We start from the raw sequence: 16,325 nt of genomic DNA, 5'->3' as shown, positions 1-16,325 counted from the left end.
TTTGTTTGGCTTGAACATAGGATCATAAGCGCACGATTGGATTATTTGTAGTTTATCTTCTAGTTTATACTCATCTCTAATAGTATTCCAGATTTTTAGTTGAGCTTTGAGAAGTGGATTCTTTACATCATTTATGAATCCCGCCAGGTTTTTGTGGGGTAGTACTGCATGAATTGGAGGGTCATTCATAATGGAAAGTTCAATGTCTTTCCACCTAGCCTGGTATGTTGGGGTACATATGTTAATTAAGAGTTTAATTTGAGCTGCAGAATAATAAGCTTTTAAATTGGGTAGAGTCATTCCCCCTTCCTCTCTTGGGAGTTGTAGGGTTTTGCATTTAATTTAATTTATACCCTGCATATTTACCAAATGTGTCAAGAAGTTTCATAAGGTTAGAGAAGGATTCAGAAGGGTTATTTAAATAAACCTAAATGTCATCCGCATACAGCGCCACCTTGTGGTCTTTTTCGTTAATGCGGATTCCTTTGATGCTTTCTGTCTGCCTTATGTACTGTGCAAAAGGCTCTATGTACAGTGCGAACAATAATGGCGAAAGTGGGCATCCTTGTCTCGATCCATGCTCTTAGGTGATTCTGTCTGAGAGGTGCCCATTTATTTTAACCTGAGCTGTTGGTTTACGTGAAGCTGTCCTAGTGAGTTGAGATGCTGAGAAGGCTTTTGACTCGGTGAGCTGGCCTTTGTGAAATTTTCATGAAAGCCGAATCTTTCCAGGACTTCATATAGGACAGGCCAGCTCACCGAGTCAAAAGCCTTCTCAGCATCTCAACTCACTAGGACAGCTTCACGCTTGTTTTGCATCTTATGTTTTCTAAGTTGTTCCCCCACACCCCCCGGAATTTTCATTTTTGGGTAAATTTACCCTCCAAGTCGAGCTTCAAAGCTCCTTGTCATAGATTCAAGTGTGTGAAACTCTACTGGAGTTATGACCAGTCATTCTCTAACCTCATTTCCTATACTAATTTTTTCGGATTTTCCTTCATTTGTCACCTGCCTCTATGTGCGGTATATATACCAACACTGAGAATGCAGAGGGCAAAGCAGTGGGTCACTTGTCCTTGTGAGCACACTTAGTGACTCTGGAAGCATGTGAAATATAAAACAGATTAGCTCAGGAAACGTCACTGACAAACTTCTCATCAAAAAGGATCATCACTTTAATAAACCAAAGTCATTTCATATTAGCAACAAAAATAATATGTAAACAATGTTCAGATGCAACAGGGTTAAAGACATTTCAAGACTTTATTGAGAGGCTAAACTAGGCGTTTGCCAGCTTAGCAGTTAGACTTTCAGTCCAAATAAAAATTGACACATGTTCTTGGCTATAAATTAAAAAACAGTGACAGTCAGTGTACAAGTAGTGGCATTTACTCCCAACTTGTAAAAAGCAGCAACAAAATGGCAACAAATATAGTGACACAGTTTAAAAATAACAATGGGCCTTTAGACCCCTCTCTTTAGAGAGGTTACAAGCAGTAACAATATAATCATACTATAACAGACCATCTGTATCTCTGAGGCAGAAATACTGACTAATAAATAACTAATAAAAGGGATTTCCACACCTTTTCTCCCCAGTTTGAAACAGCCAAATTCTCCTCTACTGTCACTGCTATCTCCATTGTGGGGGAGGGGGTAGACAAACATGCTTTTCCTCCTCCTTGTAAGCAGGAGTCTCCAGTGCAGTTACATAATCCTTCACCAGCAAACAATGAAAATTGCTGTTATGCCCCAAGGAGAAAAGGGAAGTTAAATGTAAACATTTTCACTCTATAAAAGTCTGAACAGGGCTGTGGGTTGAAGTTTTTTTTTTAATTTCTGGTGGTCGGGAAGGCAAAGGAGGAACATCACCAGTTGCAAACATCTCTGTGAGCCAATGGACATCTGACAAGAGTGTATGCATGATCTGTGCTCTGATAAGTAAGATATTTTCCATGATAATGAATATCCTTGGTACAGACAGTGGCGTCACTGTGAGACTGAGTGAGAGCTTATTTTTATTATTGTTATTTTTTTGTTGTTTGCATTGACCTTGCAACTTAACTAAACAAACTGCCAGAGTAATGTGTGAAGTCAAGCACAGAACTGTAGGCTCAGGTGCAGAATTAGTATGTAGCAATCCGGTCAGAGCCCTGGGTCTTAAAAAGGTGGTAGACTGTTATGCACAGGAACTGGTGATGGAAACAGTTCAAACTGTTACAGCATGTTTATGCTGTTCAAGAAATATTGCAAAGGTTTGTCAATGCTAGCCTTACGTTCACATGTTGCTAACGCTAACATTAATGTGCGAGTGGGGCTCTGTGCTTTTAACCCATGCTGCTTGTTAATGGTTTAGGACACAGACACAGCTCATTTCTCACTACCTGTAGAGCTTACTGTAGTCAGGGTTATTACTGCTACTAGCTGCCTTGTCTCACTGAAATATGCATCATGTTAGGTAGCCAGAGCAGACAGAGATCTATCAGGCTTTGACATGTGGTACAAAAACTGCTAGAAATTCAAGATCAAATACAGCTTATAAACAGGCAATTTGATCATTTCTAGCAAATTACTTTATTTATAAACCCTTTCTGTCCATATATAAGCTATCCTGATATTGTGATGAGTTTTCCACCCCACTGCCAGCCCGCGAATGTTTTTTTTTTTTTTTAAATCCTTTCTTAACCCTCAAAGACCTAGCAGAACTTTTGAGGCACCTGACTGTATTTATTTTGTTTTTTCTACCCAATTCTAACAGTCAGCATCCAGTGCCATACATCATTTGATTCACGTGAACCTGAAGTCTCAGTCTGGCTCATTTTAACTCCCAATTTTATATTTGCGTTGTCTGAGAATAGATGTATTTACCTGAATTTTTGATTAATTACTTAATTAATTACTGTGAACTCAAACAGAACCTCAGGAAGTTTTTTTTTTGATCTGACCTTTACTACTCACCTATAGATGTTTCCAATAAAGTTCAGAGAGTAAGTAGAAAGGTTATTAAATCATAACATTGGACACTGAAGCAGAAGTGTATTTTTCAGAAAAATCTATTGAACATGAACAACAAAAGTACCTTGGCTACAACCAATGACCCAGAGGAATAAACTGAGGGGGTTTCCTTGATGAATTGCTGCAGAACATAATGGCGTAATCACATTCACTACGGAAGCCCCAAATGCTTAAACAGGACCCTGTGTTCTACAACTGAAAAGCTCAGAAACTCCACTTTACATTAGGTTTTTAAGCATAAAGATAAGATTAGTGATTCAAAAGTTATTAAACATTTTAGAAAGACAGCTCTTTTTAGGCACGCACAGGCTGTCTGGGTCTTTGAGGGTTAAAGTAATTTCTTAATTATTGTGCCTTGGAGGTATTTATTCAATAAGTTTTACCTACTGAGCCAATGTCAGCACATATTGATTGATTTAGACAGGAGGTGTTCAAATACAAAACTAGAGGCTGCTATCTAGTGTTTCATGCTGACTTGGTGTTCACTCACTTTCTCTGCTGTATGTTTGTAACTGGCAGAAGGGGGATTTGGGGATCAGACAACTGCACATCTATGAGCTACTAGCCCTTTTCACACAGAGACGCTGCATTATCGCCGCAGCGGCGGTTCGCCAATTCTCCACCGTTGGTTGTTCACACAGAGCCAAGCAGCTCCGGCGTAAAAGACGGATCAGAGTATAATTCACACAGCAAGCCGGCGCCGCGACTTCAAAAGAGGCGTGACGATATGCGTCATGGTGATGCAGTGTGTTTTTTTCAACGTGTTTCCCCCGGTGTTTACCTGTTAATCTAAACATGTACACACTGACTGTTTATAATCATATGAATGCTGTTGTAATGTGTTGTGATTGGGATCCTGACCCACCAAACATCCTGGAAAGTGACAAAGTTACGTTTTTCTCTAAATTACATAATTACATAATCTCCATCAGTAAAAAGGACGCTGTCCGACTCTGTCACTCGCGGGGAGGGAGGCTGTTTTCTGGGGGAAAGTTCAGTGAAGTCTCGGTGGAGGGCTGACATCGTGGTGATTTTTTTCACTGCAACAAACAGTTGGTGAGTTAAAGTTTTTTGCCGGGGACAGACGCTGTTTTTCGGGCAGAAATGTGACGAAGAGTCGGTAGGACCGACAGGCTGACAGACGTTTCTCCACATGTAACTGTGGTATTTTTTTTCCTCATACAAGTTGCCAAAGACACGACCAGTTACTACGTTACTGTTGTTTGGTCCTGTAACGTTGCTTTGTGGGACATTTCTCTATATTTTGTTGAGTGCTGGACCTGTTTAGTTATCAGACAGTGAACACCATCAGATCGACACGTCCTCGCTCTGCGCCCCTGGCTTATCCATTCACACTGGTTCGGTTCAACAATAATGCGCCTCTGATACTACCTCCGAAGGCGCATCAGAGGCGGAGGGAAATTTCACCCCTCGCCGCATCTGAAACTTTCACACAGAGGCGGATGCGGAGAATTGGCGCAGGATCCCTGCATGCAAACGGCAGTGTGAATGGGGCTACTGATCAGAGTTGGCTCTGCAGTACTCAGGGACATAAGAGGGTTGGGCTGCAGCTGACTGAAGTCTAAAACATGCTTCTGAAAAGAGACATCTTTGTATAAATGTGCAATAAGGGGTCTCAGGATTACAACAGCTCACACAACGTGATGCATATCTGCTGATTAGTTGAGCTTAACAAAAATGTGGGTCTTCGTATTTGGACTGATTTTCCAGGACTGAAAACAGGTTTCATTTGCTTTCTTTCTTCTTTTCTGTAAATTCTGAAGTGATCACTGCAACACTGCCACCTAGTGCACATATCAAGGTAAACACCCATATTTGCAGGCTCAGAAACATGTTTTAGGCTCTGGCAGAATGAGGAAGAGGACGAAGATGTCATTGACGTTGATGATCAGAGTCTGGTCATCCAGTACAGTTTGGGTTCAGGTTATGGGGAGGTGCTAGGTCAAGGCTCTCCGAGGTTCTCCTTACTTTCGTTTGCTCTTGGTGTCAGTGGTCTGGAAGACACTGGAGGCAGACATGAGGTTCTCAATGTACTGACCCAGAACCTGGTTCTCTGACTTCAGCTTCAGGTTCTCCTCTTTGACAGCATCCACTCTGGCAGACAGGTCTGAAGTGAACACACAAACACAGTCATCAACAACATTATAAAGGTGTAACACAGCTAGACAAGGATTTTCTTTGATTGTGTGCACTAAAAAGATGATTGAAAACCCACAAAAAATAACAATAAAGAAGAAATACCAGAGCTTTGACTTAAATTGAATAGAGCTGTTCTCACTTATTTTCACCAGTATCTGCCATCATTACCATCAGTTTTTCTTTTTCACATTTTGCACCTCACCCCACTCTCAGGACAATGTAATCTTTTTATTTCCCATATTTTGACTTAGTGTTGATTGATTTAGTATTTTGTTGATGTAATTTGGAAAACCTCAGACCAATACATTTTTTTTTTTTTATCATTTTAGTGTTTCAATGTCAACTAGACCTTCCAAAAATACTTGCATTGCAAACAGTCATTATAGAGTCTCAGAAACCTTCAAGCTCAGTGGTGACCGGTCAAATGTATTTTCATTAGCTCGCTATAGCTCTACATTCAACAATCTAAAAAAATAATGATTGAAAGTGTATCAAGACTTCACCTTTGGAAGAGCTGCATATTGATCACTCAGTTTAACATTAGTGCAAAGCAGAAAAAAACAAACTGCAATAATTTTAGATCTTTTTGTTTTTTGTTTTGTTTTACCACATGTATATGTTGAATGAACTTTAAATGTACCTAAGCACATACTGGTCACTTGTTCTGTTTAACTAAGCTAGTTTTGATTGCGATTTGTTTGGAAAGTAAATAATCTGACATCATGTGGGCAGCTTTTGGAAACTGTGACATATTCTTCCAACACTGAATTTTACAGTCATGGCCAAAAGTTTCCATACACTTGGAAAGAGCATGTAGAGGTGCATTTAAAAAAATAGAATATCATGGAAAAGTTCATTTTGTTTCCATAAATTTATTTTAAAATTGAAACAGTATGGAGATGCTGATTTTCTTTTCCAGCAGGACTTGGCCCATAGTGCCAAAACTACTAGGAACTGGTTTGCGGACCATGGTATTTCTGTGCTTGATTGGCCAGCCAACTCGCTGGACCTGAATCCCATTGAGAATCTATGGGGTATTGTCAAAAGGAAGATGAGAGACACCAAACCCAACATTACAACTGAGATGAAGGCCACTATCAAAGCAACCTGGGCTTCCATAACACCTCAGCAGTGTAACTGGTTGATCGCCTCCATGCCACGCTGCATTTAGGCAGTAATTTGTGCAAAAGCGGCCCCGACTAAGTATTGAGTGCATGAATTAACATACTTTTCATAAGTTCGACATTTCTGTATTATAAATCTTTTTTTTTTCAGTAATTGTGAGATACTGGATTTTTTATTTTCATGAGCTGAAAGCTGTAATCATCAAAAAAAGGGATGTCCCTAGCCGATCTGCGGGATCGGGATCAGGGCCGATATGGGCATTGTTTCACTGATCGAGGTTGGCAATTATGAACGTGGACCCAAGCCCGATTATTTTTACATCAGCTGTAAACGGAGCACAATTTGTGGAAGAACGCAGACGCACGCGTAATGTTACTCTGGCAAACCTGTGGATAGTGTGGAAATATTTTAAATTAGAAAGCGAAAGCGGTCCAACGACATGTAACATCTGCAATACGACCATTTCGCAAGCTGGTAACAACAGAGCTGCATTTAATACTACATATTTGATACGGCGCGTAAAAAACAAACACTCAAAGGACCACAACGAGTTCATTCAAGCAATACAGGCAAAGGCACCGAAGCAACAAACACTCGCAGATACTTTCAAAAGGAAAGAGAAATATCCTCGAGTCAGCGACATGGCCAAAAATATTACAGAGAAGGTCACTGAATTCATCGCTCTGGATAACCAGCCCATCTCCGTGGTAGAGGATCAGGGTTTAGTTACTGACTTTGTTTACTTGGTTGTTTTTGTTAAAAAACAAATGAAAACCAATGTTGCAATAGCACATGCAGAATAAGAAAGAGCCATATGAAAGTATTTACTTTGTTTCAACAAAATAAAAAAACCTATTAAGGAACTGCTTGGATGCAGGTAATTTTTTCTTAATGCAGCTTATTATCTAGGAAAATATTAGTTAGGGCTAAGTATCGGATCGGGACTCGGTATCGGCAGATACTAAATATTAAATGACTCGGATCAGGATTGGGGTAAAAAAAACCTGATCGGGACATCCCTAATCAAAATAAAAACAAGAAAAGGCTTGAAACATTTTACCTTGTGTAATGAATCTATAATATATGAAAGTTTCACTTTTTGAATTAAATTACTGAAAAAAATGAACTTTTCCATGATATTCTATTTCTCTTTTTCTATCTCTTTTTTGAGCTGCACCTGTATAATCCTGTGTTTGACAAAGTGGTGAACCTAGCCCCATCCTTGTTTGTGAAGGACTGAGCCTTTCAAGGAGGCCTCTTTCAAACAGGTGTGTTTGGAGCATTCCACAAGTTTCCCACTCTTTTGTTGCCCCTGTCCCAACTTATTTGAAACGTGTTGCTGGCTTCAAATATAGAAAAATAAATGAAGTTGATGAGGTAAAGTTTAACGATTAAGGGCCGGATCTACTAAGATCCCAAATTGCTTGTACTAAGCTGCGTGGGCAATTTAGAAATTTGTGTGTGGGGTTGATTGCGGGCGATTTACTAAGAGTGATTGCGTTAATGACAACAGGTGCAAACGTGTTGGAGACACGCCTATTTAAATGAGGGTTTAGCGTGTTTCATGGTTTTCAGCATGGCGAGTTTGAGAGAGCGAAAGCGCAAAGTGAAATTGGACCCTTTGGAATTAGACGTGTTGGTAGAGGAAGCGAATAAACATTTCAATGAGCTGCAGCAAAGGAATCTGACGGTCGCGCAAAGGAACGCCGTGTGGGAGAAAATCGGTGAAAAAGTTAATGCTGTTGGAAAAAACAGGCGAACAGTGGATGAAGTGAGAAGGAGATACCAAGACATCAGAAGAAGAACAAAAGAAAAAATGGCGTATAAAAATATAAATATAATAATAATAGTAAACTTGCAAGGAGTTTTGTTATTGCAGGTACTGCGTGACTCCTTCTCGTAGCTGGCTCCAAATCCGCTCTGAGTTCCTCCAACAGCTCCAAAATGGCAAGGCTGGATAGGCGATATGTTCTAATGATAGTTTCCTCATTCATCCCAAAAATGTTCACACGAGGGTGAAAAATGCGTTCTCGGCGTCTCCTTCCATTGTTTCGGCGACTCCTTCTTGCAACAATAACGGCAGACGTGTGTGCGCAATTACGCATACAAACCGCTTGCACCTCCCTTTGAGACATGTTAAATATAGACGCAGTTTCTATTGGCAAAATTGCTTTCCGGTTTGATAAATCACTTTGCGTGTGCTAAATTAATATATTTACATTTTCTCCACCCACAACACGCACAATTGCGTGTAAACGCCCCATGTTGCATATTCATTGCTGCAAACGTACTAACTGAATGCAGACGCGCTATTTTGCATCTTTGACAGACGCAACCCTTTTTGCGCTCTGTTAGTAAATCAGTTTTACATTTTTTTGCGTGTGCAAGCAGTTTGCACACGTTTTAATACACGCAAACCTTTACTAGATCCGGCCCTAAATATATTGTCTTTGTACTCTTTCATCAATCACATTCGGTTTTATTTACATTTTACACTGCATCAAAACTTTTTCATAATCAGTGTTTTACATTTGTCTGTGTAACCTGCAATCCAAACCAATCAATCGGGATGCAACATGAAATGGCGCAGAATACACTGCTAAGTACTTCACTCACCCCAACAGGTCCACACTCTTATTCTATTCCTCCGTTTCTGAGGTTTGTTGATGCATTAGTTGCATGTTCAAGCATCAGAGCGGTGCAGACGGATGCTACAAGCTGAAGATGTGCCTTATATACTCTTGTTACAGCAGCACTATTAATCCTGAAGTGGCATGACCAAACACTTCATCACAATATGTTATTTGCTCTTGAAGTGAAAAGAAGAGCTGTGCTGCTGGGTGGGAGCTGGTCTTGTTCACTCTCTGCTCCATTCTGTCAACCTCCCTTAATAGCTTTTTCAATTAAGAGATAGATAGATATAAATGTGGTTTACATCTGATTAGACAAAATATGCATTTGAGCATTTTTTTCTGTCCAAATGTAATAATGTGATCCAACCTGTGCAACCTATCCAATCTTTACATGCTAAGTGGGGCTGGAGGTCTGCAAACAGTCTTAAAGATCCAAGCAAATTTAATCTCACTGGGATACTAAAATTTCAAATCTGGTCACCTTACAGTTACATATTTGGTACAACGGTGTGTGTGTGTGTGTGTGTGTGTGTGTGTGTGTGTGTGCATATATATATATATATATATATATATATATATATATATATATATATATATATATATTTTGTGTACCCTCTAAAGTATGTTGAAGCTCCAACACCTGGTTGATGAGCCTTGTCTTCTCTTCCAGCTCAGCCTGGTTCTCCATATCACCTGCAGCCATGTAAAGGGACAGTCAAATGCAATTCACTGACTGACTGGCATGTCAACCAAGGGAAGATGTGTGTGTGTGTGTGTGTGTGTGTGTGTGTGTGTGTATTGTCTCACCATCGTCTGAGCTCATGGTGAAGTACTCGTCTTCCCTTTTGGAATGCAGGGCTGCGATTTTAACTGACACTGCAGGATTTAGGAAATATATATAATCATTTATAATTTATATCATCGTTCATTAACATTTACTCAATTTAGTGTAGATGTTCACAATACAAAATAGATATACCTGATTGACAGATACACATGAGTAAGGATGGCTTTATAACTTTTCTGACAAGGAGACATTATGTGGTATGTTAATAACATACCTATATGAAATACTAGTTCAAGTGTGGTCACCAAAACACTATGGCTGTGTCCGAAATCACTCACTTATTCCCTACTCACTATATAGTGATTAGGGGGTGATTTCGGACACAGCCTATGTCTCAATACACCTTGATGTGCGGTAGCGATAAATAATGAATATTACACGTCATAAACGGTCATATAGTGACGCCGAATTTGTCCCAAGGAATTTATGATAAAACGTTTTTCTTTTTTTTTTTAAGGTTCCACATCACGAGTTCAGCATGCAGTGATGCATCGTGGTTGAGTGACGTTACATCACATACTACGCGAATCGGGGGAAAAAATCCAATTAAAATTGCATTGTTGACCTGAAGCAACGCTAGTGAGAGCGAGCCGAACAGCCCACATACAGATCAGTATCGCGTCTTATATTAGCTAAAAGCCTTGTGAACAACCGTTAGCTTGTTAGCTACCCTCATTGTAGCAGGTGAAAGAGGCCAGCTGGCGAAAAACAAACAAACCCTGAGACAGGCCTGCTGCTAGCTAACTGTTAGCATGCTGACACATACTAGCCGAATGCTGCTCAGCTACTGCCACACATAGTCCAGCGAATAAACAACGTGAACTCGGGACACATACCTTACGACGTGAAAAACAATAGCTGCCGTTCTGAAATACAGAACTTCGACAGATAATGTCAAGGGTTTGTGTAAATCCACACAGCTTATGTTTGACAGCAGCTGTGTTCATGTATGTTCAGTTCAACACCATCAGGACAGTACATCATCCAGCCACAAGAGGACTACAGGATACCAGGAGGAAGATAAAAGCCCAATAGAAAACCATTCAAATTATAAAGATATTGTCACTATTCCAGTGTCTGTGTATAAGGATTTAAGTTGTATATAGACATTATGGACTTCCCATAGCCTGCTCTTATGGCATCAATATACAGTAGATCAGTGATGTATGGCATGCATGTTTGTGTACATGCTGTGACTGCTCATCCTTAAAGCTGTAAGTATACTATGTATCTGATAATAGTACTGTTAGCATTTTTGAATTGTAATTTTTTTTTTCACAGAAAAATTAAGTCAGAGTTCTGTGAAAAAGTCGGACATCTGAGTTTAAGTCAGAATTATGACAAAAATCTTTGCGAGATCTCGCAAAAAGGACATCTTTTTTTTTTTTTCACCTATCAATATTTTTCCCCCCATGTCCCTTACAGGGCTCCATATAAGACACCCTTGCTGACATCCCAGTCCCAAGTAATTTTTTCTTGGGCAAGTCAAGTCCTCAGTTAAGTCATGTCCCAAGTCAAGTCACTATTCCCCCTTCTCCCACCCACTCATTAAATAAACACAGACAATTAATTCAAGTCATCATGTCTCTCGTCAACTCAGGTCACAAGTTTTTAATGAAAGTAAAACAGTAACTCGAGTTGACTTGAGTCCAAGTCTAAAAGACTAAGTCCACATCTGTGAACCCATGTAAGTTCAAAAGGAATGTCGAATTCACAAAATGAAGCCCATGAACTACATATAAACAGTTTATTTCACTTAAATCAACCTTGAATTTGTTTTAAAAATGGAAAGACCACATTTAAGTTTAAGGACTCTCCGTGCAGGGGAGTATTATTTCATAGTTCATTGTAATATAAACTACATGACAAGCTTGAGCTTTTATTTTTTTTAATTACTTTGAAAAATGAAACACTAAAGGCCAACATTGTTCCATAAAATATGTAAGACTTAAATGTAAGGTCACAAAACAATGAAAAAGAACATGAACCTGGGGTTTAGACATCATTACAAAAGGATGAGTGTATCTTGGGAGCAATCTTATTTCTGAAACAACCCTCATTTCCTATTATTTAATTGGTTGATGCATAATTAGGTGGAAGTGAAATCTTAAGAGGTGGATGTGGAAGTACTTGTGTAGTATCCCATGCAGCATTCCAATCAAACCCAGTAGAGACAGAGTGAAAAAGACAGCCAAAGTCAGGTAAAAGCCAGGTAACCTGCAAACCAGAGGGCCCTCAGAAGGTCAGAATTCTTACATTATGGTCTATCACAGTACATTAAAAATATATGACGTAATTAGATATTTTGTAAAATCAATGTGGTATCAGTGAGATAAATAACCTTTTCTTGGTGGACTTGGCATATCCATTGACATATATTTGTCAGGCGATTATGTACACCAGTCCTCCTGCAGCTGCAGTCACCTCACTGAAGAACATCCCGCAGGCCCACAGTGTCACCAGGAATACAGGGTAACACTCCACACAGTTCTGACTGCAAATAAACACACACCACATGCAGCACTCAGTAAACTTTAATGTAACAACATCACGTGGGGAATTACAATTTAAGATAGCTAATATTTTGTGCTGACACTCAGTATCTTCATTGAACTGTCGTTGCCATAGCAAAGAAATTATCATGTCATTAGTTTTACAGGTATTTGTCATAAAACAAAAGTATTGGACAAATTAAAATGTTGGCCTGACAATGGCACTAGACGACAGGTTAAAGGGTCACCAAAGTTATTATAATGAATCCTCTGGGAGATATGAATGTTTGTACTACATTTTTACACAATCAATCCAATATTTGTTGCGTGAATGTCACATTTCCACCAAAATGTCAAACAATTATTGGTGGCACTAGATGAAATATCAGGTGATTTCCAAAGTCAGTAGATATATCCTCTGGAGACATGGATGTCTGTACACTACATTGCAAGTGCCTGCTTAATGCTCTTCTATCTGTGTGCCAATACTATATTTTGCAGTTATGAGGGTTGTAAAAACACAACTGAGGATTCATTAGCTTTTTCAATACATTGTTCAGTATGTCACATGCTGCTGACAGATGCCTTACTGTGCACGGAAAGTCCTCTCAAACTCTGGTGGTCCAGTGACAGAGGGAGGCAGGACCTTATGTCACATCCTGGACAAACCAACTCGCCAGGCAAAGTAGCCTGAAAAGAGACAGTGACGGTGGGATTTGAGTCTCTTTAAATGATTAAAACAAAACACATTGTGTATTAACATAGAGTAATCATCAGAGCACAAAGAGGTTTTCAGTCTATTACAGGTCCACAAGTACCACATGTAAAGCTGACATCTCAGTCACATAGACCTTATCAGTGATCCAATGAATCAGCACGTACATTTTTTATTTGTTTTTCAAATGTCACTACAGTACGTCTCAAACAGTTTCTACTTGACCCAAACAATGCACAACCACAATAATATGGGAGTGTGAGAAAAGTACATGGCAAAATACTCACTACTCCCACTACTGACCAATATGTTTAAATAGATATGCAGACATTTTACCTCACCCATTTGCAAGGCAGACACAAGAGACACTGTAGCCAACAAAAAAGGAGAGTCAGCGCCCATCGTTCTGCTGAAAATATAGCTGTCAACAGTTTGTCTCTAGTACAAAGAAAGCTTTACATAACAAGCAGGAGTTACTTCCTGGGGCAAAGCAACTTTAGCACATCGCACAACAAGTGCTGTCATGTTATTAAAGCCCTGCCCTGCTGCTGAACAGATGAGAGTAGTAGTCCTTGGGCCAAGACCCAGAATTTCACATATCGTTATCACCTGGGAGGGCAAATTCTAGTTGTGATTATTTTATTCCTATACATCCCTAGATTAAGTTTTGACATGATAGACCTTGCTGACTGGCAGCTTTATAGTATTTATCACCACTTAAAGTAATAGACTGCTGCTGTTCAAAAAACGAAAAATTGCCTTCCCTGGAAATCATCTTCCTTCATTATATCCTCTCCTTTGGGTGTGTTTGAACTATTGGCCAGCCATAGAGACTTGCAAAAAAAAAAAAAATAAATAGGGAGATGTTGTCTGATTTCTGCTGCCCTCAGCAAGGTTTTCCATTAGTCCAGGTTTTGGGGTGACACCAGGTTTGAGTCGGAATCCCCATCAGAGCAGTGGATGATACATACCTGTTTCCGCAGCAGGTTGCTGCTGCCTTCAACTGAAGTTGGATTCATTATTACGTGATGACGTGAGTCTCTAAAATAGACAAATGAATATTTTGTTTTTACATCTAATTAAAAGTGCAAAAATGGTATAGATGTGCTCCCCCACTTCTAATAGTAGCGCTACACCCCTCCATAATACCTTAAGTCACTGCCTTCATGCAATGAAAAAAATATAGTTGTCTTAAAAGAAGTCACTAAACAATGCAACATGCTTCTTTAGATACTCATGCACATGCATATATATATTGTATGCATTTTCATAACCCTTAACATGCAATAAAAAGTTAGTTCTTACCAGCTGTGACAGCTGTGTCCCATTCAGCTTTGATTCCCGAAAGAACTGCTCCACCACCAAATAATAGGCCACACCCACTTCATCAACTCATTTAATTAGACACAAGTTTGTTTTATTCATAAAAAAGGAGCAGTGTGATGTCCAAAAAGAGTGTTATATGACTTTTAATGTGCTATTAGCTGTCTGTGTTCTTTTTGGAATGAATGAAAATCCACCTATAGAGGAAAATAACAATATGTCAAAAAATATAAAAATCTGCTCCTATGAAAAGTCTCTTTTAATTTACTTATATTGACCCTAAAAACAATTTAGTACAGGTAAGGTTTTGCCCACTCAAGTGATACCGATATCTGGTCTGGCCCAAGGACTATAGGGAAGGCTGAACCGAAACACTTCCTATACCAATATCTGCACCAGCTTGGCTAGCAAGGTTGCTTCTGTTGTTGTCATTTAAATTGAGGCAATAATAGATAAAAAACTAGAGAAGGCAAGTTCTGAGGAACTTCTGAATAACATACATTGCTGGCTGTGTAAACTTTGAATATTATTGATAGATTTGGAATACTTTGTTGAAAGCTAAACACAAGCTGAATTGGTGGCTTTAACATATTTGAAGAGTCATAATAATGGGTTGCAAATTAAATATTCAAAATAGCATAAGCATGAGCTGGGAGCCAAACTGCAATGCTGGCTTGATTTGTGTCGAGAAACAGCTGATGGAATTTGAGGAGATGTTACAGTGGGAATGAGCAAGTCAATTACTATGAATGGTACTGAAACGTTGAATAAATATCATGATGTATCAAAGGTGGGGAACATTTAAATGGAATTTCTGGCTTCAAGAATGAATGAAAAGATAATAGTTGTACATATTTAAAATGTTGGAAAAGTGGTCAAAGAAATAAGACAATAATATAATAATAGTACAATTGTATTATAAAATATACTCTCTCTCTCTCTCTCTCTCTGTGTGTGTGTGTGTGTGTGCTCTTTAGCACATGATGTTCACACTTATGCATGCATATTTTTATCGGTCTTTTCTTTGTTTGCACATGTGTGTATGTTAATGTGTGTGTCAAACTGCACTCATTGGCAAATCTGTCTCAGCTCCCTGGTTGGAATCAAAGGCTGCCATGGTGAGAGATTGATTTAATAGAAATTTTAGCTGAAACTCACCTCACATTATCATGCATCTCCCTGAAAGACAGTAACTGCTATCATGTAAATGACAATGTGGTAGAAACTATGAGAGTCTACTGAGGACACTGTGAAATGTTTGTGTGTTTATTGTCAAAAATGTAGTTAGTGGAGCAGTTAGAAAAAGTGGATGTGTTTCCATGCCTCCAGATATCTTTCCTCTCAGTTTAATGGAACTTAATGCAGCAGTTGGTCAGCGCTCCTGTCATTTAAAAGCCCACAGAGCCAAAAGTATGAGTCCGATTCCTTCAGGAGGTACATTGTTGAAATCTTTCCTACAAACTGATGTGTAGGTGAAATGAACATTGTGGGAATGGGAGCGAGCTGAAGAAGATTTTCAGAATTTTTTGGACCTACTCTCCATTCAGGAGAGTCCACTTTGGCTGTCAACATTCTGTCCCATACAAACAAAGGTAAAAATGTGAAAATGGTGAAAAAAAAAGGCTGTGTGCTGCATAATGTACTGCAATTCGGCCCCGAATTTCACACCCAGTCTTGCGGACGTGACGTCAGATGACGCTGAATGCGCGTCCTTGGATACGGGAAGAAGACAAGCGCGGTGGACCCAAACTAGTGTTTGGGTAGTAATGGATTCCGCTACGGCCAGCAAACGACCCACCACTACACAAAGTCCACTAAAAAGTCATACTAAGAAGAAAACAAAGGTTTTATCAGCTGCATGTCGTGAGTCGAAACAAAATTACGACCAAAGCCGGGCTGGCACCCGAATACACATCGGATACGTGTTCAGCTCATGGAGGCAGCTTCAACTTGAATTGGGACTGAAAACGGATGCTGACATGGCTCATTTCCTAGTTACCAGGTGAGAAAACATT

General features: G+C 39.4%; 1 protein-coding gene and 1 long non-coding RNA gene across 2 annotated transcripts; both read right to left on the bottom strand.

Annotated features, from left to right (window-relative positions):
• Positions 1-1,151: 1,151 nt before the first annotated feature.
• On the bottom strand, positions 1,152-10,780 carry LOC311257436 (short coiled-coil protein B-like). The gene is made up of 4 exons (XM_084353062.1): positions 10,617-10,780; positions 9,741-9,809; positions 9,546-9,626; positions 1,152-5,143 (listed from the first exon to the last, which is right to left on the bottom strand). Exons 2-4 carry the CDS (start codon positions 9,754-9,756, stop codon positions 5,001-5,003), a joined length of 240 nt encoding a protein of 79 aa, XP_084209188.1. The 5' UTR covers positions 9,757-9,809; positions 10,617-10,780; the 3' UTR covers positions 1,152-5,000.
• Positions 10,781-12,139: 1,359 nt separating this feature from the next.
• Positions 12,140-14,029, bottom strand: LOC311256954. The gene is made up of 3 exons (XR_014622539.1): positions 13,959-14,029; positions 12,863-12,962; positions 12,140-12,274 (listed from the first exon to the last, which is right to left on the bottom strand). It is a non-coding gene; the product is annotated as an uncharacterized lncRNA (long non-coding RNA).
• Between the last annotated feature and the right edge of the window lie 2,296 nt (positions 14,030-16,325).

Source organism: Pagrus pagrus (assembly GCF_965226575.1).
Source record: "Pagrus pagrus genome assembly, chromosome: 5".
NCBI classification, from domain to species: Eukaryota; Metazoa; Chordata; class Actinopteri; order Spariformes; family Sparidae; genus Pagrus; species Pagrus pagrus.
The sequence above is the reverse complement of the archived record's forward strand: the minus strand, read 5'-3'. Positions and strand labels throughout refer to the sequence as shown.